Source organism: Balaenoptera acutorostrata, chromosome 15 (genome assembly GCF_949987535.1).
Source record: "Balaenoptera acutorostrata chromosome 15, mBalAcu1.1, whole genome shotgun sequence".
Taxonomy (NCBI): domain Eukaryota; kingdom Metazoa; phylum Chordata; class Mammalia; order Artiodactyla; family Balaenopteridae; genus Balaenoptera; species Balaenoptera acutorostrata.
In genome coordinates, this window is record NC_080078.1 from 1,815,986 (window position 1) to 1,835,520 (window position 19,535).

General features: G+C 57.5%; 1 protein-coding gene across 1 annotated transcript in view; it reads right to left on the reverse strand.

The window, feature by feature from the left end:
• Positions 1 to 809: 809 nt before the first annotated feature.
• IQCE (IQ motif containing E) overlaps positions 810 to 19,535 on the reverse strand; it is a 32,955-nt gene continuing 14,229 nt past the window's right edge. Inside the window, exons 10-20 of the mRNA XM_007174654.2 lie at positions 18,799 to 18,854; positions 17,371 to 17,570; positions 15,679 to 15,783; positions 14,301 to 14,391; positions 11,267 to 11,425; positions 9,260 to 9,283; positions 6,867 to 6,974; positions 6,277 to 6,398; positions 5,450 to 5,550; positions 4,395 to 4,508; positions 810 to 3,142 (exon numbers count right to left, since the gene is read on the reverse strand). Of these exons, the coding sequence (XP_007174716.2) occupies positions 3,015 to 3,142; positions 4,395 to 4,508; positions 5,450 to 5,550; positions 6,277 to 6,398; positions 6,867 to 6,974; positions 9,260 to 9,283; positions 11,267 to 11,425; positions 14,301 to 14,391; positions 15,679 to 15,783; positions 17,371 to 17,570; positions 18,799 to 18,854 (1,208 nt within the window). The 3' untranslated portion in view covers positions 810 to 3,014. The remainder of the gene's footprint in view (positions 3,143 to 4,394; positions 4,509 to 5,449; positions 5,551 to 6,276; positions 6,399 to 6,866; positions 6,975 to 9,259; positions 9,284 to 11,266; positions 11,426 to 14,300; positions 14,392 to 15,678; positions 15,784 to 17,370; positions 17,571 to 18,798; positions 18,855 to 19,535) is intronic.

Below are 19,535 nucleotides of genomic sequence, written 5' to 3' on the forward strand. Positions count from 1 at the left end.
ATTTACACCTTCCTGCCGGCTCTCCTCCTGCTGGGTGAAGGCCCAAGGGGGGACCGCACTCCATTCTCCTCTCACCAGCTCCAGCTGAGACCTCCACCCCCGCCCCCCTTGAGGCTGCCTCTCTGCTGCCAGGCCCCAGCCTCACGGGAGAGCAGTTGGCAGCAGGCTTGTGGCCAGGCTCAGGGTTTGATGAACCCTGCTCTCCTCTGTCACAACCTCTTCAAGGGCCAATCAGCACCTCTGAAAGCGCCAAGTCTTCCAAGTGACCCATTTGCCCGTAAGACACACGGTGATCCGCTCGGGCCAGTGCTGGAGCCAACAGACCAGTCCCCGTAAGGGCTTCAGACAAATTCGAGGGCCCAGCAAGCAGCCGCATGCAAACAAAGCCACAGGTGCACCTCGTGCTGCGATTTTCCAACAAAATATTGGAAAACAATTATTTTTCCAGAAGTCAACTTTTTTGGGGGTCATTCGCATCTGTTTGATTCCTCAGTAAATTATTCCTTCCCTGCTCCTAAAACAAGAAATAGAATTGGGGGAAATACTCCCTCATTTTCATTTCCTGATGCTCAAGTCCTCACTGATGAACAAGGAAGAGAAATTCAAAGACGGATGCACGAGTTCACGCACGGCAGGGAGCTGGCTGTGGGACCCTTTCCTCCGGCTGGCTCTACACTCCCAGGGCTGTGCTGTGACCAAAGCAAAAGCCAGGAGCCCAGAGGCATGGGGTTTGTGCAGCATGAGCTACGGCAGTGGCACACCCAGAGGTCATGAAAAGTCACGGGTTTATAGGGCAATCAAGACAAAGACCCTGCAAAACAGCTTTTATTTACAAAGGCCAATGATGAGTAGCACAGAGGGAAAATCTTATGCCTTCCAAAAGATTTGTGTACAAATTACGCGTAGGTCAGAGTGCTCCTAAATACAAAGGTCGAAGACCAGCGAGTCCACCACTTCCTCCTGGAGCAACCTGATGGCTTCACATTTCAACTCCCAGATGTGGGTTCTCTCGCTTCAAAGGATGCTTACCCGGCGTGATCAGCTGCTAACAGGCCCTTGGGAGCTCGGGGAGGTCCTCACCTGGAGCGGCAGCTGGCCGGCCCCGGGCAGGTTTGAGTGTCCACTCTCCAGTCCTCAGAATTTCTGAGCTACACGAGAGCAAACACTGCTTCCAAAACCACAGGAGGGGTTTGAATTGGCTTAGATGGCTTCTCGTGGAATTTAAATTCTATTCAGCTCTTGAAGGTGAACGGGGCTTTCTGCAGAGGGTATTTATTACTTAACAACGAAGCAAAGCTCTGCAGCTCTCACGCTGGTTGCTCTGAGCTAGGTGGCCGTCCTTTTCCTAATGCCATCGGTCTTTTTGCTGGGACGAGGGTTCTGGTCTGTCTGCAGGGCGGCCGGGCCCGTCCGGTGGGGCAGCACAGAGGCAGCTAAGCAGAAAGCAGGCCCTCTAGGCCCCAGGCCCCTCTCCCGTCCCGCCCTGTGCTGCTCCTGCAGCCCTAGAACCCCAGCCCCAAGCTGTGGGCCCTGCAAGCACGCTGGGCACCTGGCATTCTCTAGGGAACAGATGTACACAGTGTCAGAGGGTCACAGCCTTGAGATAAGCCATTTACTGAGGTGGCTTCAAGACTGCTTACTTTTACTAGATCAACATTGCTGGGCCCAAGGAGCACAGGCAGACAGATGTACATATTTGCAGTTCTCAGGAGCATTTTCTTGGAAAACTCAGGTCCCGGGGCTGACCTTGCCCATCCCAGCTCTGCCGACGGCCAGCCCGCTGCACACACGGCCTTTTCCTCCAGGACCAGGCGAGGACGTCCTGACAGTGATCCATCCGTCATAGGTCGCCAGAGCCTTGGGCTCCTGAGAGTAAGGAGTAATGCAGAAATGCCCGTTTTTGAATGGGGTGGGGGGGGAGAATGACCCCCTGGGGAGCTGCAGGCCGCGGGCATCGCCTTCATCACTCTCTGGGTGCCTGACTGGGGGACTGGCTCCTACAGGCCTTTAGCTGAGCCGGCACCCAGAGGAGGAACAGACCCAGTGGATGAAACAAGGCAAAGGTCAGCAATGAGTTCACTCGAGTTAGCCATCAGTCCAGCGGGGGAAACAGAAGAAAAAACAGACTTGGCAGCTCACAGACCGAGTAAAGAAAAAATGACACAAGCCTGGCCCCCTGGTTGAACTTTTTTCAACCCACTGTATGACCGGCACCTAAGCGGTGAAAGGGGCTGGCGGGTCCCCCGCCTGACTCGGGGTGGCCGGGGCTGGGAGATCCCTCCGCCTCTCTCAGGGGACAGGGCACCACAGATCCTCCTGGCCACACGCCTCGCCCGGGCTGGAGCCGGGAGCCTCTGACCGCCGTGAGGAGGGCCAGGAGTTTCCGAAAGAAGGACAAGTCTGAGCCGGAGCCCCTGAGGTGCAGCACGAGAAGGGCTGCCGTGCCGTCGGGGTGCGGGGGGTCCCGCTGGCGACGGGGGCGCGGAGGGGTGGCCCGGGACTAAGCTCTGCCCGGTGCGCAGGGCCCTCCGTCCGGGCTGAGAGCGAGGGTCCTCGCATCAGCTCTCCCCGGAGGCGCGCCGCCTGTCCTGGAGCCGGTGGCCGTGCGGCGTCAGCGCCGATGACGCAGCCCTCGCCTGCACGGCCGCGGGTGGCCAGAAGGGCCCCGAGAGGACGGACGTGTCTGGGCCGGGCCCCCTGCTGCCCCCCAGCCCGGGCAGGTGTGTCTGTCCGGCATGAAGACCACCGGGGGGCGGGGGCGGGCCTGCAGCCGGGGGTGCGGAACGTAGGCGACCCCTTCCCGTAGATAAAATAAAGAGAGGCATTCGGGGTTCCCTCAACAAACAAGCAAACGGGCAAAACAAAAGAGAAAAACCGGGGACGGAGGTGAGGTGTCAAGTAGGTTCCGTTCTCGTCCTCACAAGGTAAATTCCTTTCCGGTCTGAGCGCTTCTGTCCTCTGAACCTAACCTTGCCCGGACACGGCATCGCCACGTGCCGGGCGACCGCAGGGGCCTAGGGCAGGGAGGCGATGTTCTTCGTGGGCAGAGGCGGAGCTACGACGATCTCGTCGGAGTCGTCGGAGTTCACGTCCTCCGCGGGCGGAGTCGCCGCGGGCTGCGGCCCCGAGGGGGAGGGCTCCGCTGAAACAGAGAAGGGGCGGCGGTCACAGCCACGCTCAGCGCCACCAGGGGCGCACACGCGAGGGACGGCAGGACAGGCCTGATGGGCGCCACGCCACGCGGCCACCCTCGTTAGAGCCTTCTCGCACCCTCTGCGCCCAGCTCCCAAGCGACGGCCAGTTTCCCCAAAGCAAAACAGCCGCCAAAGGTGAAGGCTGGCGGCACGGGGGAGGCTCAAGTCGGCGGCGGGGATTCTCTGCACGTCGCCCTCAGGGCAGCGTCTGGGAGTCTTCGGCCCGGGCGGCCGTCTGCGACTCGTGGGCAGATGCAGCCGGTGGCCCCCCGCTTCCTTGGGAGGACACGCCCCCCACAGGATGAGGGTGCGGGCCAGGCCAGGCCAACACCCAGGGACCAGCCGAGAGCTCTCGCTCCTTTCTTCACGCACCTCTAAACTCTTCAAATCCCGTAATCGTAATCGACCCTAGGCTGGGATGCACCTGCCAACCACCCTGCAGACCCCCTCCGTCCTCAGTGGCCACCTGGATGGGATGTGAGGAAGGGGCAGGTTCCCCTGGGGCCTGGGGCCTGGGGCCGGTGCTCCCAGCCCCAGAAGACGGCCTCTGCTCTGACTGCTTCACAAAGTAAAGTGCCAATGAAAAAGGAACCAATCGCTGACTTGAGGTAAAAGAGGGAAGGAAATCACCACCCAGCGTGCTGCAGATACTGTAACTGTGTCAGCTTTTTTTCTGTAACTGTCCAGGAAACTATGAGAGGGGAAAAACTTATGAAATTAAAAACATCAGTTTTCAAGGTTAGCTTCAGTTTTTCTTTCCCTTTAAAAACACTTTCACAATCAGATCAAACAAGGGCTCCATGTGCAGTTTTCACAGAGACTGTTTCCTCATGTAAACAAGGGCCCAAACGAGGCCGGCGGTGGCACTTTTCAGGCAGGAGAATGAGCTGCCACTTTAAAAGGACACGCATTTAACAAGAGGAGGAAAGGGCGGCATACACAGACACTTTAGCCCTGATCGAAGAATCTAAAGGTCGCCAAACGTAGGGTCTGGTGAAATCAGACTGAAACTGGTTTTTGGAGAATAATATGCAGCCTTTGGGGAGCTTTACAGACGGAGGTTTTGGAGAGAACCTCAAAGTTCAAAGTTTGCTCTGCCAAAGCCAGAAGATGACCGAACGGGACAGAGTGCGATTTTTCACACGTGGCGGTTTCCAGGTCAGGCAAGCCCCGGAAGGGCCCCCGCGACCCGACACTCACCAGAGCAGGGCCGTGGGGCTGCCGGCGCCCCTGGCCCCCATGGCCTCGGCGCTCCGTCCCCGGGAGCCAGAGCCTCCGCGGTCTCCCCACTGCTCCCCTCGCTGTCTTCCTGCCCTGAAACGACAGGTACGCGGGAGGCTCCCATCCTCACAGGCTCGTAGCACCCCCCCATCTTCCTAGGCTCGCACTTCTGCTCAGAAAAACGGCTCCTTTTGCAGTTCTCCCTCGATGTGAAGCACCACGCCCTTCCCGCGCCTGCCCTTCTCCGACTGCATCTCTGCGACCTCAGAACTCAGCCTGCGCGCCACGCTCGCAAATGAGACTCAAGACCACGCTTTGTCTAGTGACAGCCTCCGACCTCACGCCGCCACCTCTGTGCCACCTCTGGCGTACAGACGGTCCACGCAAGTGTGCCGGTTACAGTCTGAGGGAGGGAGGGCCTCAAGTACAGGCAGAAGCGTACATTTGGGGACTGAAAGCGACTTGCAAGTGGCCTCGCCCGACCCTCCGGCTCTCGCACAGGAGGAGTGAGGCCCGGGAGGACCCCGTGTCCGGCGTGGGGCAGAGCTGGGACCGGGCCTCACCATGGGCTGTGCGCCCGGGCCAGTCCAGGGATTTCTCCACTGACTGTTACTGGATCTTAATGAAGCAGAAAAGGAAATACAAGCAAAGTTTTACTTAAAACCAACAAACAGGAAAAACATTGGCCCAAAGGAGGGACACCGCCTTGCTCTAGTTAGAGCTGAGAATAAAGATCAAAGCCACGAAGCTCCGACTGTGTGGCCTGCGGTCACCGACCCCGGTACCGGCCAGCCTGTCGGGCTCCGGGGAGTCGCTTGGGGCCGGCTCTTTCCCCTACGACCCAAGGGACAGGGGACGGAGCTGTGACAGGAAGGTGTGGCCGAGGCGTTACCCAGCTCGCAGGTGGCCGCGCGGGACAAGCCCCCTTACACAACTTTACACGTCCCAACTTCCGGGACGGTGGCAGCTCTTTTGGCTGAAACCTCGGAAGGCCAGCTGCCCCTCGCGTGAAATCCAAAATGAAATGCAATTACCAGGAGAGGCTGCAGGGAAGGGCGGAGAGCAGGGTGCACTCTGTGGGGCCCACGCAGGTCTGTCGGGAAGCGCTGCAGTGGCAGCTCTTGGACCAGCAGCACTGAGAGAGAGAGAGACTAGCTGATTCTGACTTGAGGGAAGGCCAGCACCGTCTGAGGCCGATGGCCGGGCTCACCGACTTGCTGAAGCACCCGCCCCCCGTGAACGTCCAGCCCGGCCAGCCCGCACGGCCGATGGGCCCAGGTCCTGAGACAGGCGGGCTGTGAGGGGCCTCAGGCGTGTCCCCTGCACCCCCTGGCTGTGGCTGGCTGCACCAGGGACGGGCCCCAACCCGAGCTCGGCCCCTGGCCCGCCGTTAAGTCCCACTCTTTGCCCGAGGTGACTCATACAGGGTTCTGAGCCGTGGCAGCCGGGACAGTCCCGACCAAGCCCCGGCGGATCCGGCGGGCACGGCGCCACTGACAAGAGTGTGTTGCTGCAGGAAGGCTTCTGACGACACCCGCGTCTTCCTGAACACAGGTCACGCCACGGTGTCCTTCAGGAAGGGGCAGGGCGTCGGCACAGGCCGACAGGCAGTCTGCAAACCGAGGGCTCCCCGAACCGCACGGTATCTAACCCCTCCCATTTGTTTTCTCCCAGCAGGAGGAAACCGTCCTAGAAAGGCTTCTTTCCGAGGACCGGAGCCTGTGGCCCACCTCACCTGGGTGGCTGGGTGTAGCTTATGCTCTGGCGACACACCCTGTGCCTTTCTGGCTGGGCAGCCCCCGCAGGTGTCCGGCACTGCCCTGCGATACAGAACAGAGGTAGGCCTGCCAGGTGGACTTACCTGTGCCTGGCCCGTGCCAGGTGTGCCCGGAAGGCAGACTGGATGACGGTGACGGCCTCCTCTTGCCACGGGTCCCCCTCGGCCTGGACGACGGGGCTCGGGACGCGGGGCTCGGGCGAGTCCTGGGGCAGTGACGTGGGGAAGAGAACCGCGTGAACCCCCGCCACCTCCTACGTGTGGACCCTCGGCGCCAGGTAAGAGCGCAGTTCCGATTCAGGTGGCTGCTCTCGTTACTATTTCATTAGCAGTTTCCTGACTGCAGGTCACTTGGACTCTAGAGATTCTTAGAATCGGTGTCTGGTGGTTTTCACAGGGGAGGGGCTCCTATCTCTGCTGTAGTTTAAGCCTCTGTCTTGACCCCAAGATGAACACGGGACTCGATGTCCCAGCACCTCAACGCCATTCGGCTCCTGAAGCTCAACCCTGGGGGGGGGGCACGGGTGCCAGGGGCTGGAGGGCGAGGCACACGCCCAGGGCGAGGCAGAACGCGAGGACCCAAAGGCGTCTGCGCTCGTCCTGCCGACGAAGCGTGGGAAGAAATGGAGAGAGAACGTTAGGACTTGGGCCCGTGTGCAGCCCCTGAGGGTTACCTGGGTGGGCGGGCTTGGCACGGCAGGGGGGTCCGGGCCGCACACTCCGCTAGACAATGGCCTCGCCCGTGCCAGATGCGCCCGGAAAGCCGCCTGCAGCATGGCAGCCTAGCGGGGGGTGGGGGGGGAGATGGAGACGGGTGTCAGTTTCCCTGGAAGACGGCCGGCACGGGTCGGGGCGTCCCAGAGGGAGAAGCTCCAACAGCCGAGAAGAGGGCTCCCTTTCTGTCGCAGAATCTCGGGGCACCCGAAGGAGCCTCTCTCCCTCACTCGCCACCACCTCCTACAGCGAGAAACATGCCAATGCTCTGGGGAGGAAAAGGCCCAGACACCTGAACCTCGGCATATAAATGAATCGTCTGTTAAACGCTATTACATTTAGCTGCAAATGTGATTCCATGTTTTACACGTAGTTATGTTTTCATGCTGAGATAGTTTGTCCCGTGTTGGAATAGTTATTCCACTTAATACGCTTTCCGTGTACATCTTCTAAAGTCAAGTAGGGTGGAGCATGATCTCAAACTATCACAAAGGAATTATTCTTCGACCTTAATCTTAAATCATTTTCTTTAGAGATACACACGGATGCTCTGTAAGTTCTGAGATCAACGTCCCGGATTTTAGGGGCGGCACTTCTATTTCAGGGGTCCTGCCTCTAGTCCTGAGGACGGGCTTGCAGCGCCATAGCGTTCAGGAGAACGACGCTCCAGCACGCTGAGTCCTGCCGTTGAACCTGCGTTTAGAGGTTCAGATGCTTCCATGATCACAGTCACCAAAAGAAAACATCTCTGTCTTCCTTGAACGCAAAGTGAAGGAAATGCCACAAACAGGGGGTTAGGAGACAACAAAGAGGCGAGAGCACATCTGTTACTAAGGACAGATAACTCACTAAAAGCAAATGAGAATTTAGACAAACCCGGAGGGTTCCCACCACGCGGCTCACAGGAAAGCTACCGCACCCGCTGGAGGGGTGAGGGTGTGGACCGAGCAGGGCAGAAAGGGGAGCAGGCGTCCTGCACGCCATGCTGCCCACACGACAGCCCGCACGGTGGGTCTGTCATCACCCTGGAGGCTGAGGGAGGAGGGGACGCCGGAGGGGAAAGGGCGGAACACCATCGACAGCACACAGGCCGCCGCCTGCTTCATAAATGTGCTCTACAGTCCCCTTCCAGGGACCCTCGTCCCCTCAGTCGCTCACAAACGTTTACTGAATGCCGACCACATGCCAGGCACCCCTCTAGGAACCAGGGACCTAGCAGCAGAAACACGGGATGGTCCCTGCGTCCACGAAACTTACATTCTAATGGGAGAGGCAAGCAGTTGCAAAAAGGGTGAAGTATCGGGTGGGGGTAGGTGCTATGAAGAAGAGTAAAGCAGGGCGCGGGGCTGGGGAGTGCTGGTGGTGCGGCGTCCAGGGAAGGTCGTGCTTCAGCAAAGACCTGAGTAAAGCCGGGGAGCAGGACATGCGAGTGTCTGGAGGAGGAGCCTTCAAGGCAGAGGGGGCAGAAGGTGCAAAGGCCCTGTGGCAGGAGCAGCCTGGATATTTTCAAGGGTGCCAGAGACGCCTCCAGACTGAACGGGGCCGGAGGGGTGGCCGGGGAGCAGCACACGCGGGGCTTCAGGGAACAGCTTTGGGTTTTGTTCCAAGTGTGAGAGGAGTCATTACGGAGTGATGGGGTTTAACATTTAATAACATCATCCAGGTGGCTGCATAGGGAATAGGCTGTGGGAGGGCAGAGCAGAAGCTGGGGCCGGTGGGGAGGCCGGGCGACCGTCCCAGCGGCTTAGATGTGCACCGTCGACCACATACCCGACTGTTCTCCTCTGCTCTGACCCTCATTCCGTCACACCCCTGCTCTCCTTTTCCCGGCCAAGCCACACCCTTTCCCTTACCCAGGGCTTTGTTGCGTGAATTCTCCTGCTCAGGATACCCTTCCTCTCACTCCCCAGTTCAGAGTCCCTCTCCTTCTCAAGGCCCCCCCCCCCCCACCGCAGGGACGTTCCCGGCCTTGGCGAGCAGGAACCCCACAGCGCCGTGGACGTGCTCCTAAACCCCCCTTCCATCCTGGACTGGCCTGTCTGTCTTAATGTCTCTCTGTGTCCTGAGGGCCCACAGCTTGCTTGACACAGAACTGATGATCAATAAAAGTGTGTTGAGAGAATGATGAATGACTGAATGAATTATGAAAGTGTGAAATTATCCAAGTATTTATTTGATGTTAACATCACTTAAGTATTTTAACTCAGTGTTGGGGTCTGGCCTGGTTTCGTGAAAACACGGACTCAATGATGCTTCTTGAGATCTCCCCACAGTCACTTGAACCAAAGTAAAAATACGTATTTAAAAAAAAAAAAATACGTATTTTGAAATTAGTGAAATAAAACTGGCTTACCTCATCCAGAACGGCCTTTTTTTTCTGAAATAAGGAGATCAGTTATGAATTAACACGAGGATGAGTTTTCTGTGATACCGTATTCGTCCCTTGGTCCCTCCCCTGCCACAGCCAACGGCGATGGAAAAGCAGAGTCGGCTACCCTCCCCTCGCCGACAGCCCCCTGCCCGCCACCCATACCGAAGGGGCTCCGCGAGAGGCTGATGGAGCTGATGCAGACCCGCCTGCAACAGCGAAGGAGGAAGCAAGTGGCCGTGACCATGACCGGGAGGCGAATCACAGCTGGAGCCCAGGCCGCCACGGGGGCGTCTGCGGTTCCTGGCCGGCTGCGCGGCGAAGTGACTCGCAGGGGCCACCGAGACGGGGTTGTTTTAGGCTCCACGTGGGGAAGCCCCTCCCCCAGCCAGAGCTGTCCTATAACATGCGGTGTCCTCTCTGGATGTCCACAGAGCGGCTGGACACTGCCTGCTGGTGATGTTACAAAGGGGACCCCCGTGCAGGGTCTGGGTCACTGACTCCCAAGTCTGACCAGTCATCAAAATCACGGGGCGGCGGGGAAATTTCTCAGGTGCTGTCACGGTACTATGGTTAAGTAGCACATCCTCATTCCTAGAAGATACGCACTGACGTCTCATAACGTCTAAAACTTACTTTAAAACGGTTCTGGAAAAAACAATACGTGCAGAAAAGAAATGTGGCTAAACGTGCACTGTTGTTGAACCGAGGTGGTGGGCAAGAATGAGTACATCGCTGAATATACTAAATTCTTTCAACTTTCTACGTTTTGTAAATTTTCATAATAAAAGTTGGGAAGAAGTCATGATTAAAAAAAACCTCCACCGGCAACTTTCTGGAGCTAAGATCTTACACTATTCGGGCAAGTGGAGAGCTCCAGTTTTTGTTTGTTCAGCTGGGGGAACAAGGGTCGTGCTGCGTTCTATCAAACGGGGGGAGGGGGCTGTTTTAGAGCATTTTGTCATCAGAGAGCACCGTCCTTTAACAACTGCCATCTCCGCGAGCCACCCCAGGAGCTGACGAGAGGAGCCCCACTCCTCCCCCAAGAGAGACCACAGGGGCTTCCCTGGTGGTGCAGTGGTTGAGAGTCTGCCTGCCAATGCAGGGGACACGGGTTCGAGCCCTGGTCTGGGAAGATCCCACATGCCGCGGAGCAACTGGGCCCGTGAGCCACAACTACTGAGCCTGCGCGTCTGGAGCCTGTGCCCCGCAACGGGAGGGGCCGCGATAGTGAAAGGCCCGCGCACCACGATGAAGAGCGGCCCCCGCACCACGATGAAGAGTGGCCCCCACTTGCCGCAACTAGAGAAAGCCCTCACACGAAAACTGAGACCCAACACAGTCATAAATAAATAAATAAAATAAATAAATAAAGTATTAAAAAAAAAAAGCAAAACTAATCTTTAAAAAAAAAAAAAAAAAAAAAAAAAGAGAGACCACAGGACGTCGCGGCTCCCGGTCTGTCGTGCGCAGCCTGTGGCACCTGCTGCCCTGGTCACCCCACCCCCGGGCCTGAGACCCCATGCAGAGCCCTGCCGTCCCGTCACCCAGGCCGCTGTCCTCTGAGGAGCAGCCCCGAGGCAGGCTCTCCCTGTTCCTGACAAGACGGCCATCCCGGGAGCCCCAGCGAAGGGCTGCCGTGGGGCCCGAACCTCCAGGGAGACCCCTAAGCTCAGTCCCGTGCTTGCAGGGGCGCTGCACCCACAGCCCGCGTCCCTGGGACCCGTCGGGAGGTGACAGAGGCTTCCAGACCAGCCACTGCCCGGCCCGCGGCAGGCACCCCCCAGCACGCCCACACGGGCTCCAGGCGCGGCCTTCCTCTCGCCCTCGCCCGCCTGAGACCCCGGGTCTCCGGAGGCTATCTTCTGCCTCCCTGCGTTTTCCTACGTGTCTAGGGCGTCTGGCACGGAGCCCGCCCGGCAAAGGGGCGGAGGAAGGGCTGGCGAGTGAGGATGTGGGCAGCAGGGGGCCGGCGGGCGAGGGAACTCTCACCCGGTGCTGGTGCCCCTTCCACCGGCGCTGCAGGACCCGGGCGGCGGCGTCTCTTCTCCCCTCGGAGCAACCGGAGCGGGGCCGGGAGGAGCCCCCCTCGTTCGTGTCCAGCTCCGAGTCCGTCTGGGAGGGACCGGGGGGTCGGGGCGCTTTCCGGGTCTGCAGGAAGTCCAAGGTGAGAAGGATGACTGGGTCGGGGATGGGGGCAGAGAAGCTGGCTATCAGGCCAGGAGGCAGGATATTAGGATGCAGGCGAAGCTTCTCAGACTAGACTTTAATTTAGAGGAAAAAAAATCAGTGTCCACACCACTCAGCATGCCAGACGACAAAAAAAGTCTCTGGAGAAATAACATATTCGTTAGTAAATAGGGTGAAAGTCGGTTTTCGTTAACCCTGCAAACTCTGGGGGTAGCGCTCTCCCGCAAGGAGGGGAAGCGACGTGACCTGTGATGTCATCAGATGACCACAGCGCACCTTCTGAGCTCAGTAACGTCTGTGCATGGGTGCACCAATTATCTGCCTCCCGGGCGGTCTTTTTACCGTCTTCCTTTTCGTCTAACACTGGATTACAAAAATGGGACTTCTGAGATAAAAGGCAATAGATTCCTAGCTTGGTTTTTTGGTTTTTTGTTTGTTTGCTTGTTTGTTTGTTTGGCCGGACCCCGCGGCACGTGGAACTTCCTGGACCAGGGATCGAACCTGTGGTCCCTGCAATGGGAGCGCAGAGTCTTAACCACTGGACCGCCGGGGAAGACCCCTAGCTTGGGGGTCTTAAGGTAGAAAGAAGCAAGAACGAGATGAATTGCACTGCCAATTCCGGCGGACATGGAAAATATTTTTTCTCCCTAAGGGATATATGACTTTGAAGGGAAAGCTTCAGGAATAAGCAGAAATAGCCGCATTCACGTGTGTCGGGTGCCCCCCAGGGGCCAGGGCTGCCTGAGGCAGACAAGGCACGGGTCGGTCAGCACCGCGAGCACCCCACTGGGAGAGGAGTGTCGAGGAGACAAACAGCGCAGCTCTGCCCCCCACACGCCGGGCGGTCGGCGGCCCGGTGCTGCAGCCACCTGGGGCCGACAGCGCGGGCGTCTGGGTAGGTAGGGGTCGCCTGAAAAGGGCCCATCGGGCCGGGTGGCCAGTTTCCTGCACAGGAGGACAGTGACCCTGCAGGACTGAGAACATTATCTAAAGCCCTGGAAAAGCCGCCAGAGAGAGGCACCCACACGGGTAACACAGAAAGTCTACCTTCCTGAACGATGGAAGGGACTGAGATGGACTCACGCGTCCACCCACGTGTGGCCAGCCGGACATGCGGGGTCAAGGGCACCGCACCACCCACGGGGCTCCAGCCAGCACGCACCAGGAGAGCCACCTTTCCTTTGCCGAATCGGTCGGTGGCCTGGGGTTTGTCTCAACTTGTAACTGGAGAGAGACACGCTTATCAGCTTCTCCACGTTCCCTTTTAGGGCTTTTCTCTCTCCCTTCTGTGCTGCGGTTGAAGTACACGTAGCGTGAGATGCTAAAAGAAGGGGCCTTAAAACAGGACTCCAGCTAAATAAGAAAGCCTTGTAAGAGGGAGGCCCGTCTAGATTTAAAAAAAAAACAAACCCAAACACTTTTCTTTTCCACTCTCAGCAGATGAGTCAATCCCGCACCTGGTACGCCCTCCCTCTCCTAGAGGCCAGTCCCCGTCAGGCTACCGGCTACCGAAGCAGCAAGTTGCTTTCTGAAGCAACAGAACTTCTCGGCTAAAACGTGTGCCGGGTAAAGGCTGGCCGTCCTGGTGGATTCGGCGTGTTACTCAGACCTGTAGCAAGGGTCGCAGAAGAGGGCGGCACGGCTGCCCACCCCAGCGTGCACCCACTCCGGACGCCCCGGCCCGGCTGGTCTTCCCTGTCGCACACTCACGCTACAGGCTCCTCTTGGGGCAAACTGCAGCCACAGGATTTTAATGCCTCACTTATTAGTTTTTTGTGTTAACAGATATAAGATTATAATTGCCATCTGGGGAATCCATTAATTGGAAAAAAAAGGATTAGCGGGTTTTCTCTAGTTGCGGCGAGCGGGGGCTACTCTTCATTATGGTGCACAGGCTTCTCATTGTGGTGGCTTCTCTTGTTGCGGAGCACGGGCTCTAGGCGCACGGGCTTCAGTAGTTGTGGCACATGGGCTCAGTAGTTGTGGCTCGCGGGCTCTAGAGCGCAGGCTCAGTAGTTGTGGCACACGGGCTTAGTTGCTCCGCGGCATGTGGGATCTTCCCGGACCAGGGCTCGAACCCATGTCCCCTGCATTGGCAGGCGGATTCTTAACCACTGCGCCACCAGGGAAGCCCACTCTCGCCACTAGAAGTCCTAGCATAGGTAGCACTGGGCCAACGGGGACCAGAGGGCTCCCCTGGTTCAAGAAGGTGCTCAGGGAGGTGCCAGGGGAGCCCCTTGCCGTCGTGTCCACAGAAATGGACGGAGCGAGGGGACAGGGAGGAGCGTCAGCCTAGACTCACCGGCTGCCTGCCTGCCCACGGGCCCTGCGGAGGGAGCTGCGCTCCCCAGTCGCCCAACTCCCGGCCTAGGGGCACGGGCAGGAGGAGCCATGCCGGCCCGGCGAGCGCCTTCCCGGCCGGGCCCCCGCATCAGTGCCAGACTCTGCAACTTACACTGAACCACCCGGCTCCTCACTGAGAGTTCGTGCCTTCCCTGGGGCCTTCCCAAATGCCTTCTCACCTGCTAACGGCAACCCTTGTTGGATATTTAAACTTTTTACATATTTGAAGTTTGGGTAAGATCTTCACTGACCAGCTTAACTATCTAAGACGCGAATACTAGTTTGAAAAGTCAGTTAACTGACAATCAATTAGTCCAGAACTCCAGGATTGAATACACCCAATTTATAGAAATTGATTGTGATGGTAGAACAAAACTGGACTGTCAACGTTGGATTCAGGCAAAACTGCGGGCACGGAGACAGTCAGAACCATAACGCGTCAGCTCAGGGTCCCGCCATGCCGGACAGGAGGTAAAAACACAGACAACCCTACCTCAGGACTCATTTCCTCGGGATTCTCCTCCTCTCCTTTCTTGCTTTCTTCCAGTTCTTGAAACTTCCTGGTAAGTGCCTGAATTTCCTCCCTAAAGTGGGAAGGGAGGAAAGTGACACCTTACTTGCCATGACGCTGTGTAAGATGTCTGTACGTGACAGGAGGGGTGGCGGCCTGCAGCGCTGGCAAGGACGCCTCCCCGAGAACGAGGTGGGCCCCCGGCCACCACCTGACTGCCCAGGAGCCGGCACTGCCCAGGGCGACCCTTCCGGACCCCACTCCTGACACATGGGAGGAACGGAAAAAATACCGACTGCGTGAACGATGAACGGATGTCCTTTGGGGTTTTTAACAAACAAGGCGAATGGAAGGAAAAACAACTCATGTCCTTGCTACAGATTTTAAAGGCAAGGTAAAAATAATTCTTCACTGTATACCCGCCCATTCTGATTTACTTTAATTCTAGGCTTCTGGCAAAGTCTAGTCACATTTATTCTGAAAATAAAATTTGGTATTCATTTCAGTAATCCGTGTCTTACTAATTATTCTGAGTGCTAAATATTTCTGCTCAGATTTCTAACCTACTTTTTTGGGCATTTCTTACTGAGATAACATTCATGTAACCCCAAATTCACGATTTTAAAATATGCCATTAAGTGGTTTTTAGTGTAGTCACAATGTTGTGCAACTATCATCACTATCTAATCCCGGAATAGTTGTGTCACCCCAAAAAGGAGCCCCTTACCTGCCACTCACTCCCTACTCTCCCCTCCCCCCCCCCCAGCAACCCCTAATCCACTGTCTTCTCTATTAATCTGCCCATTCCGGATATTTCCGAATTGCACAGTATGCGGGCTTTTCTGTCCGCCTCTTTAGGGAGCATCATGTTTCATGTTTCTGAGGCTCATTCACGTTGTGGCAGGTGTCAGACCTCAGCCCTTTGTACGGATGTACTTCCGTTTTTACTCTCTTCACCAGCTGACGGACATTTGCCACGTGTCCACTTTTTATCTACAGTGGACAGAGGTCACTGAAGGAGTGTGGGAGGTGGCGTCCGGACCCGGGGTGTGGAATCAGGGCGCGTTCTGAGGCTGCCCGCAGCGGCCGTGCTGGAGGAGGGTGCGGGCCAGGGAGCTGGCCGTGATGCCAGAGCGGCAAACACTGGCTTAACCGTGAGCAGCCTTTCCCCAGAGGTCGGATATTTACTCTGAAGGAAACAGCAAACCACGGGAGGACCTCAGGAGAGGAGTGACGTGATCGGGCTGGAGCTTTACGGGCCGCTCTTGGCGGGGGGCTCAGAGCGGATGGGCCGGGGTGGGCGGGGCTGGGGAAGAAGGAAGGGCCTGGGGCTGCGTGTCTTCTGACTTCGTCCACTCACCTCAAAGCCTCTTCTCTTTCTCTTCCCTCCTTCTCACCCTCCTTCATGTTTTCCAGCTCCTTCTCCAAGTCAGCCTTTGTCTGCAGTAGCTGCTTCACCTCCAGACTGAACAAGGAACCAGAGATATTTCAGCGTCATTAAAACAAAGGCTCACAGTGACCTGGGTCATCAGAGCAGGAAGAGCTTTCAGAAAAAGTAACGGGTCCAACCTCCTTACTTATGCGTGGATGAGGATGAAGAAAGGCCCTTCTTTGTCACTGCAGGAGGCTGGCAGCAGACCCGGGAGCGCTCAGTTATTTACTGAGTACCTTCCGTGCGCGCCAGCAGCTCCCGGATGAGGCGCAGGCCCTGCTCTCACGGGCGTCACCGTCCCGCGGGGAGGGGCATTAACCCAGCGGTCACACAGTTGGGCGCCTAATCTGCTCCTGAGATGAGCGCTCCCAGGACCCGCCGTGGGCCAGACGGTGACGCAGCCTGAGCTGAGGCCTCGAGGACGAGAGGCTACCCAGGCACCTCCACCCAAGCTTGCCTGTGCCCCGCAGGTGACGCCTCGCTGAGAACGTGGCTTTAAGACGTTCCACGGCTCACCGTGGTGGTGACCTCACGTGAACGAGATACATCACCAGGAGTGTCAGATGGTAAGGGCTCACTGAGTGGAAGTTATTATCGTGCCACGCGACGGCTTAAGAGGTAATCAGAGATGCTATTTACCGTGCAAAATGACTGGCCTAATTTTTATAAAGAACCTAGCGCAGGGATGCAGTATTAGGCTTCGACTGGAGGTGAAAAAAACAGGTGGAGCGGGAAGGGATCTGCCTTCTGCTGCAAACAGAAGGCAGCAGAGACAGGTCCTTCTCAGACCTAGACGTGCACATGAATCACCAGGACGGGTCTCATTAGATGCAGAGTCAGGTCCAGGAGATCTGGGCCGGGCCAAGGTAACCAGCCCTAGGCGGGCAGGGCCCGAGGGTCTGCATCTCTAACCAGCCCCCAGCTGACGCTGAGGCCGTTGGCTTCCCAGGCTACACTCTGAGTAGCAAGGTCTCAGAAACACCATCTCAGAAGACGCGTGGGTTTAGCCTGCTCGCGACAGAACTGCAACTGGAGAAGCCACACGTAAACAACGGGTGGAGGAGACAGGAGCGTTTTAAGGGGGCTACGGAGCGAGACACTAGAGAACAAAGGGTAAATGAGCAGAACCTTGAGGCTTCGCCTTCCACACTCTTATGGTCACACTGAATACTCCACACGCCACAGCACCTGTGTCTTATTTGATGCACAGATTAGGTGCTGTAAACATAGTACCGCATCTTTAAACCCTTCTGCAAGAGATCTGATGGATGGCCTATTATTTTACACGAATCAATCACAGTCAATTCTTCTCTAAAAAAGAATTTGGAAAGCCCTCTGGAATTCCGTGTAAAGAGATTTAAGTGGCACCCCCCGCCCCGTGCTTTTCATGACGTACTACGGCCAATCAGTGTCTCCTTTTCCCCACTAAGGCTGCCTTCATTTCACAACTAAGACATCACAAGTTTTAGAATCGCATAAACGTATATGTGTGATGACTGCTATTAGCTGAGCCTTCCCCAAAACCCCAGAACAGCTCAAGTCCAGCAGCTACGCAAGTCACGGGAGCAGGACCTCTCCCGGAGGGGGCCGGGCACCAGCTGTGCGGGACAACGAACGTACTCTCGCTCCTGCAGCTGGGTGTGCAGGGCACTCCGTTCGCCCTTCAGCCTCTTCACAACCCCCCGCAGGCGCTCGCTCTCCTCCTGGCGGTCGGGGCGCGGCTGCCGGTGCACCGTGGGGCTGGACGCCGAGTGAGCCGGCGGGGTAGACCCGACCACCTCTGAAGCGTGGGATTTGGGGCTTTCCATCACACTTATTTTCTGGAGGCAACACAGGCATCTGTTAGACGTTATTTCTTACTCTACTTTCCTAGGAAAGAGACAATGGCCAAGGGGAAACTCATCCCAAGCAAGGGAATGGGAAGAGTTCTGCGTGGGATCTGAGAAACCTGGGATGCTGATCGGGGACAATTCTGCTCCACCAGAGTCCTGGGGGCGATGGCAGGGCAACCTCCCCCTCCCCAGAACTCTCTTCCTCTGGAGCAGGGAGCACGCAGACCCAGCCGGGATGGGGCAGGTGCCGTAATAAACAGAGAGCAGAGGGCAGGGAATGTGAACTCGTAAACTGCTTTTCTTTGTGCTCGTTTACCCTGTTATTTCCCTAGGACGTCTGGAATCTTCAGCCTCTGTGCTTTCACACGTCAAAGACGATCCAGCTCTGCCAGCTGGAGACACTAAGCACCTTCAGATTCCCACTGATATCAGCATCTCTCCGAGTAGAAGAGCGCCGCCCCACTGGCTTCTGGACCACCTCCAGCTGCCCTTCTTTCCTAACAAGCTGTATTCTTCAACTACCCACAATTTATAGACACTTCTTAAGTTTTCTGCTTTGTAAATACGTGATATTATTATTATTTTTTTTATTGTTCCCCTCTAGGTTTACTCTGCTCAGCCAAACAATTGACAGCTCTAACTTGATACTGTACCAGTACTCAAAAGGTAGGGACGCTTCTGACCCATTTCAGCAGAATCAGATTGACTACATTTGCAAATTCACATGGGGGATATGAGGAAACGTTAACTGCCTAACTTTCCTGGTTGGCAAAGTGCGGATGCACAGTTTTCTGTGAATTCAAATACTATACGAGTGGTGAGAAACACAGTCTGGGAAGTGACTGGCAGTAAAAAGCCCCCATGTGCACGGCAGGCTGGGTGTCTGAAAGGCTCTGGGATCCTACGCACCCAGCGACGGGTGCCCACGAGAGCCTGAAACGTTTCGGTGTGTCGTGTGACCACGCTTTGCCATCTGTGACACGAGGGACAGGCATGACACGCCCTTAGGTCTCGTCCGGACCCGTAAGAGTCTCCTCTTGCCAGCGTGTCCGCGTGCCCTCTGTGGACAGACGGCCACCGTTTACACGTTCAGCGTGACCCGACTCCCTGCGTAAGTCCCGGGAGCGGCGCTACGTCTGTCCCGTGTTCTAAGACCCGCTGCTCTCGCACAGGCAGGTCCTGAGCAGGGAAGGTGCCGCGACGGGACCACACTCACTTTCTCCAGCTCTGTGATCCGCCGAAGCAGCCGGGGCTTGCTCCACTCCACAGAGCCTGGAGGAACAGCGGGGTGTGACGGGCGCCCTTCGTACAGCCGTCCCGACGGGCCCCTTCAGCCCGGACCTCCCGTCTGGAGCACGGCCCGACGGCGTCCCCTCCACAGGCTGGCCCCCACGGCCGGCGGCCCCACGCCCGGCAGACCTGCGGTGCCGAGGGCGGCTCCACGGCGACGTCTGTTCCCTTTCACCGCGGCTTCACCAACACAAACGGTCGGGAGAGGGCTCAGTGCGGCCTTCTCTCCCGATTCCACCCTGTCGGGCTCTGGCCTCACCAGCCTGCCAAGACGGCCCTTCTCCAGCCCACCAGCAAGTCCACTCCGCCACATGCCAGACCCCGGCCTCGGCCCCAGCCCCCGGGCCACCAGCGTGTTCCCCGGCACCCACACGCCCCTGGCAGCCCCTCAAGCGGCTCAGCTGGTCCACCCTCCCCCCACTCGCTCGCTGGGTGACCGGACTCTCGCCGGGTCATCTGGTCCCCGACGGCCTCCAGGACCTCCTGCCGAGGCCCCCACCCGACCCCTGACTCACCGACGCACCGACCTCCACCGGCCACCTACCCACCCCCCCGGCATGCTCGCTCCATGTCCCCCACCCCCGCCTGCCTTTCAGTAGCCCAGAGAAAGGCCGCGGACCCGGACCCCCGTGTCCCTCACGGGCTGCACCCACTCCCCACGGG